Raw genomic sequence first — 7294 nt, 5'->3', positions numbered from 1 at the left:
CTCTCATTATGAAGCTGCTCTGGGAAAACAACAAAGATGAAATCTGACCGAGATAAAGACATGCTGTGTTAGCTTGTCTGGCTCATGAAATATAATCAGCTTTTTTTAATCAAGCAGTTGTCTGTTTTGCAGTAAAACAGCAAGTTTTCTTCTTTAAAAAACTACTATTACCATCAACAATATTTTTATTTTGACAATGACTATATGTGATGTGAAATAGGTCACTTGCATTGAATTTAAATGATCATTTTCATTTCTTTAAGTTCATTACCTCCTCCAAGGAGGTTAAGTTTTAGTCTGGTTTTCTTTATTATTTATTTAGCAGTATTGCACAAAAACTACTGGACAGATTACCACGGAATGTGGAAGGATGTGGTACGGGTCAGAGAAGAACCCATTTAATTTTGGTGCGGTTATGGATATGGTTTTTCAACATATTCTTTGATTTCTCAGAGAATAAAAAACAAAATCAGAAATGTTTAGGGGACTGATATTGTGTAAGTTTGGTGCAGACCTAAATAAAAATCTGGATCTAGTGAAATTAAATGTGGTTTCATAAGGGGGCTGTTGGACCTTGGAGGTGTTATGTGTTATTCTAGTTTGTTTGTTTACTGTTATACCAACACCAATTAATCACCTAATGTAGCTTTAAGTCAAATATTGTAGCGAGACTCCCTTTAGATGAGCATTTTATGCAAACCTTCTGTTTGCTGCACTTCATTATTGTTTTATGCTGTATGTCAATTAAGAAAAAGTGAGCATGATATCCAGTTGGTTCCTTTTATTTTATGAATTGCTTTAAACTGAAATTCTGTAATATTCCTAAATAGTCCAGTCATACAAAACATACAAAATATACAAAATATCAAAAAAGCATTAAATTCGATTTCATTCATCACAGTGATAAAATAAATATGTAAAAATGACAAATATCAGTTTTAGTTTCAAACCTGATTCCTCCACAATACAACACTTAGAATGAACTCTCCATTTTCACATCTGGGACTTTTTCACTTGTTTTCGGCTGAATGCACAGAGCCAGCTCCATTTCATGGCTAGGGGAGGGGGCAGGGATTTTGTTGATCTTGGCAAAGCTCTGGCTGATGTCCATGAACGTTTTATTTTTAGTTTCGGGAAGAACGACATAGAGGTAGATAGATCCCAGGGTGCAGACCACCACAAAGACAAGGAAGGCGAAGGACTGCAGCGTCTCCTGCACCAAGACAAAACAGGGACGAGTTAGAGACGTTTTCTTTTCAACACTGAATACATCTTCTGATGAACAATGTGTCAATTAAAACTAGGTGCAGAATAAAATGAACAGATTATGCAGCTTCGTGGTTTTCAAGATTACTTCTAAGCACAATTCATTTATACTGCTGAATTAAATATAAAGCAGTGCTATTTTTTCCCACTATTGTAGCATTTAAACCATTGGATGATTACCCCCCCCACACACAGCCACATTCTGTCATTTTTTAGACGACCTAAACTCCCACCAACTCCACAGAGATGTTGTCTGTGGCATCTGTTTTGTCATCTGTACGTGTCACACTGAGGACATCGCCCCCGATTTTCCACTGAAAAGCTGTGTGTGAGGAGGGTGTGTGTCCAAATTGGAGAAATTTCCTCTTTGTATACATTTGTGCGTTTAACTATTTTGCAGATACCCAAAGTATGAAAGCTAACCTTGCCCAGTGTGTTATGCCAATAATAAGGATTAGTGACAGATTTAAAAATACACACTGATTACCCAGAGGGAGATTTAGAGATGGACAGAGTTTTTGAGTGTGTGTGTGTGAGGGGGGGGGAGGGAGAGAGAGAGAGAGAGAGAGTTTTTGGAGGCAGAGAAACTTGATTTACCCCTCGCACCGTGTCACTCAGCTCTAATCCCTCGCTTTGAGGGGGCAGAACTCGAATGTAGTGCAATGTACCTTGTATTAGAAAAGCAGTGTCCAAACAGCCATAACCTCAATGAAGAACTACTCACTGCTTTGATTTCGCTGGTTATATCACCACCGCTGTGACCCTTTGGACACTGTTTTCCCCTTTTGAGTGCATTTCATAATAGCACTAAAAAACAGAGCATCGTGCAAAAAGCCTGGCCCACTTTCCATGCCGACCCAGTGACGTAACGTGCATCTGCAAAGTTAGTGAGTTCCTACAAAAAAAAGCCATTCTCTCCCAGTTGTCATTGGAGATGAGTCAGGGTACAAACACATTTGTGCACCCACTCTGTCTGCCATTAATCTAATTTCTGCAATCCCAGTGGATTGAAGAGAATGAGACAGTCCCTTCTTTGACACGGGGATAAGCTTTTGATCTGCTGTGGCGGCTCAGCTGCGTTCAGTTTGGTGCACATGCACAAAATATTTGGCATGCACACAATACTGACCCATTAGAGGCAGGAGACATGCAGAAATCTTATGTTTGCATTTCCTGTTAAACCTAGAGAGACACTAAAAGGTACACGATAGGGCAGGAAAGGACAAGACGGGATGGTCAAAGTTAGAACATCGCAAGACAAGCTGGGAAAGACAAGGCCAGTGCAGGATGTGGAAAGACAGGGCAGAACAGTAAATGAGGATGTGGGATAAGACAGAACCAGTGTAGGATGGGACAAGGTAGAAAAAGATTGGTCCAGGAAAGATGAGGAGAGAAAGGGATTGAACAGAGCAAGACAGGGATGAGCCTGACTCATCTGCTTATATTTTACACTGAGAATGAACGAGCAGAGCAGCTGGAGTTACATCAGACTGTGTCATTATAAGTCACTGTAAAGAGCAGAGTGTTGACAACTACAGCACTGTGTTTGTCTCCTGTAGCTGCTGTGGAGTTTATGTTGTTTGTACGTCTCCATCTTTTCTGTTGCTTTGTTCTGTTGTTATTTCAATAAGAAGTGGCCAATTGATATATGTATAGCTAACAGCTTGTGAGTACTTACTCAAAGTCAGTGCTTGTGAGTGTGTGTGTGTGTGTGTGAGAGTGCTATACACCTGGTAGCCTACCATAGCTATAATGTAACATAGTAATGTTTACAGCCTGCATGAATTTTAAGCTGATGAGGTATCTTTAACAATAAGGTAGCTAGCTTGATCTCTCGTCTACTAAAAACAGATTGCTATTTGCTCTCCGACCAAATCGTTTATCTATTTATCTTCTCAGCTGCCTCAGATTACAAAGTCATCCAGGGGGCTGAAATTAAAACCTTTTGTGGGCAGATTCAGGGCTGTGGGCCGTATGTTTTACAATACTGTCTTAGATGGGATCGCAAAGGACAGAAAAGTACAAAACTGAAAAGCACAGAACAGGAGAGGAGAGAAGAGGATAGGCCCGAAGAGGACAGGAGAGAAGATGACATGAGAGGAGAGGACAGAAGAGGAGAGGCCCGAAGAGAACAGGAGAGAAGATGACATGAGAGGAGAGGACAGAAGAGGAGAGGCCCAAAGAGGACAGGAGAGAAGATGACAGGAGAGGAGAGGACAGAAGAGGAGAGGCCCAAAGAGGACAGGAGAGAAGATGACATGAGAGGAGAGGACAGAAGAGGAGAGGCCCAAAGAGGACAGGAGAGAAGATGACATGAGAGGAGAGGACAGGAGAGAAGAGGACAGGAGAGGAGAGGACAGAAGAAGACAGGACAGAAGAGGACAGGAGAGAAGACAAGAGAACAGAAGAGCACAGGAAAGGAGAGGACAGAAGAGGAGAGGAAAGAAGAGAAGAGGAGAGGCCTGAAGACGACAGGAGAGAAGAGGACATGAGAGGACAGAAGAGGAGAGAAGAGAAAAGGAGAGGACAGAAGACGACAGGAGAGAAAAGGACAGGAGAGAAGAGGACAAAAGAGGAGGACAGCACAGGGCAGGACAGGACTAAAGGAGAGAAAAATAATAATAAAAATAATAGCCACTGTGGACATAAATCTGACGGAGACATTTAAAATGTCCTTGTTCAGCAACTTTTTGTTGAAGTGTCACGGTGACTGCTTTCTTGGGCCACACTGAGTGATCATCAGTGTCTGGGGGTGTGAGCTGGGTGCTGCCGAGGTGGGAGACTATTTGCATTTGCTGTTTTACAATAATATATAATCCTCCTAATGGGAGGCACACTCAATGATGCAGTCTGCGATTTATGAAAGAATGAGTTGTACATGAGATTACACAGCAAAGATTACATGTCCACACATGTTCAGAGGTTTTATGATTATTATACATCAATGCCGACCCAGTGTGGGAGCACAACATGACAAAGTCAAACAATCGAATTGTATCACGTATATGAATCATTTTTTGATAATCTTAACTCATTAGCATCTCATGCAAACTCACGGTATTAGGAGGAATGTGATCAAGTTTGATGGCTCAGTAGTCTTTACAGATGTCACATAATAGAGCCAGTTGTTATTGCGCCATTGTAAATGTAATGAAGGAACATGAAAAGAGCTCATTAAACGATAACAAGTCACTAAATCGCTAAATGGCAACACCGACTCATTGCACTGATTAATACATTTCTAGAGATAATGACAATGTATTCATTACTGTAGGTCCTGTAAAAACCATCATCCTCTATAACATCAACTATTCATTAAAATTAGTCAATAGTTTATTTACAGAGTTTAATAAGTAGAAAATTCCAAACCCACAAGGAATGTCATGTCATTATTTAAATTGTGACATATATGGTTTAGAATTTCAGCATCTTTCTATATATTTTTTTCCCCTCCATTATCCTCCATAATCTCTCTATAGCTTGCAGCACTCTGTCATGTCTTGTGAAAGGTTCTGTCTTAACCAAGAATTGCAACAAGTCTGCTTCGCCGGCGCTCTTTAAATTCACAGACACAACAATCCCCCATCTCCATTATTTCCAGCCTACTTCTCCCAAATGTGGATTTGTGCCTGGAGAACGAAACAAAGAGTTGAGATAAAAGCAAGAGAAGAGGAGCCTACAAAAGTTGAAAAAGGGCTATAAATTGCATACACAGTTAAATGAGGTCAGCTGTTTGTGCACCGCTGGTGAATAACCCTTGATAATTTCTACATGGGAAAAAAATATTACTGTGCAAAGAAACTATGTTGTTTTGTATGTGGATAAAGATATATAATGTGGACCAAATCTGGGCCAGACTAAAAAGGATTGTGGCCCATATTTGGGCCAGAACTAGTTCATATGGTTCATTTTTGGTTGACATGCAGTATTGCTATGGCTTACTTGTGGCCCAGAACTGACAAACGGGAGCGGACCACACAAGTGGCATCATTCCATAAGGTATGTGGGTCGGATGAGGATAGAATATGAACAGTGGGCCGGATTAAAAACGCACTGTGTATCACACCAATACTCCACTCAGAATAAATGAAGGGTCTATTTACAGAATTTAAATCTATTCCCTTTACAGAACCGTGACAAAGTGATTAACATTGAGCAAAGAGAAACTGTTGCGTTAGGATCATAATGTTATGTACTGTTTGGACATAATTCAAAGATAAAGACAGTTAATCATCTGCTCCAGAGCAGAAGGCAATCATTTAATCAGCTTGTGTACAATTATTAATGCTGCCCTGGTGGAAAATGATTTGTGATATTGGGCTACATGAATAATACTGACTTGATTTGACTGCAAGGAGAAATAAAACGACTACAAAGAGACATAAAACATCCACAGAGAATGACCTTAAAAGAGACAAACACAAAACAATCTCAGCTCTGTATCATGCAGACATTTTGTGTCTGTTTCAGTGTCTTAGGGGGACATTTACATGCAACATGGGAAAGTGGGTGGTTGTTTGCCTCTCTGCTTTCAGACTTGCACTGAACTGCAAATAATCTCCTGACAATCTCCAGAGGGGCTGCAAGAGAGAGTGCCTCTGCCTACATCCTGCCTCAGCCTGCTGACCACCCTTCCCCTGAACGCTTCATAGATCAAAGATTTTTTAACCAATTTTAGTCATTTCCCAAATGCCCCACCCCCCCCCCACTGAAAAACTGACCCTTACAAACACCAGCCCGATGCCTTAGAGGTGACAAGATGCTGAGGAGACAGTGGTGAGGTGTTGAATTGGTGTTCTGTGCTGCAGACAGTCTCCAGATGAGGTTTTTCACACCGCTGTGAATCCAGCACTTCCCCGACAACTCAACCAGCTCCATCTAATCATTAACACTAATGAACACTGATGTGAAAGCCTATATGAGGACGTATACCACACATCTTCTGAAGTGCTGAAAGTGGGGGAGTTCAAAACATTTTAGTCAATGTTTTAATATTAAGTTCACTAAGCTGAACTTCTAATCAATGGAGACAGATACTGTCACTCTTATCTGTTTATATTGTGAGTGGTAATTAGGCACAGGGGAGAAGATAACGTGGTGAGAATGAAAACAGGAAAATATTTAGATCCATCAAAATTAGTAACCCAAATAAAACAGGGGCTTTATAGTGAAAACAGGATTCATCACTCAATTACTGAAGATGAATGTAAAAATTGTTCTTCTTTTCGCATGCTGCATTATAGTTCTGTGGTTTGAGACTGTATGGTTCTCCTACTGACATTCCCAATAGTCTCAGCTGTATACATCAGTATTATAGTATTTTTTTAACCGATGTTCACATAGTGACGTTAGCGAAAAACACTGCTGTGCTCAAGTTCAGCCTCACAGAACAGCTAGTATGACATGTAGACACTATGGTTCTATTTTAATGGTCTAAGCTGAGGACTGTCTATAATCATGGACGACGCATCTCCACTTCCTCTCACTGTTCAGAAATTAAGCCAAAATATCCTACATACAACCTCTGCCATCTTGTGGATTTGGAGCCGGAGTCTCCGCAGTAGAGATCAGGAGAATGAAGCTGCCGTATTGAGGTACTGCCACAATACATATGCTCATCAAATAAAGTCTGTCTCAGCTGTCCATGTTTTTATAGAATAAATTAAGTAATTGAAACCAAACTTACTCAGTGTGATAAGGACAACCTAAAATGAAGACACCTAAAATCAAGACACTTTGGCTTTACTTTTTCGTCAATGGAAGAAGAAAAGGAAGAAAGAAGGTTTCTGCACCAGTCGTGTGGTTCAAGTTGGTATCTTGATCAGTCTAGGGTGTATGCAGCATGCAATAAACTAATCAAATGCATTGTGCCATTCACTTTAAAAAACAGTTGCGAACAGATGGGAGAATATAAAGATGGGCGACATGACTACTCCCAAAAATGAAGCCAAAGTTTTTGGTTGCCCCCTGGTGGCTTGCTGCTGTATAGGTCATAAACCCTGCCTCCTCTATCTTAGTGGGTGGAACA

General features: G+C 40.6%; 1 protein-coding gene across 4 annotated transcripts in view; it reads right to left on the bottom strand.

Annotated features, from left to right (window-relative positions):
- Positions 1–766: 766 nt before the first annotated feature.
- The window catches only part of slc2a9l2 (solute carrier family 2 member 9, like 2), a 96839-nt gene continuing 90311 nt past the window's right edge, over positions 767–7294 (bottom strand). For all 4 annotated transcript variants that reach the window (XM_069511007.1, XM_020086311.2, XM_069510999.1 and 1 more), the window contains one exon: positions 767–1213. In XM_069511007.1, coding sequence (XP_069367108.1) covers positions 994–1213 — 220 coding nt within the window. In that variant the 3' untranslated portion in view covers positions 767–993. The remainder of the gene's footprint in view (positions 1214–7294) is intronic.

The sequence above is a fragment of the Paralichthys olivaceus genome, chromosome 2 (genome assembly GCF_024713975.1).
Source record: "Paralichthys olivaceus isolate ysfri-2021 chromosome 2, ASM2471397v2, whole genome shotgun sequence".
In the NCBI taxonomy this organism is placed as follows: Eukaryota; Metazoa; Chordata; class Actinopteri; order Pleuronectiformes; family Paralichthyidae; genus Paralichthys; species Paralichthys olivaceus.
Note: the sequence above shows the minus strand (reverse complement) of the source record. Positions and strands in the feature narration are given on the sequence as shown.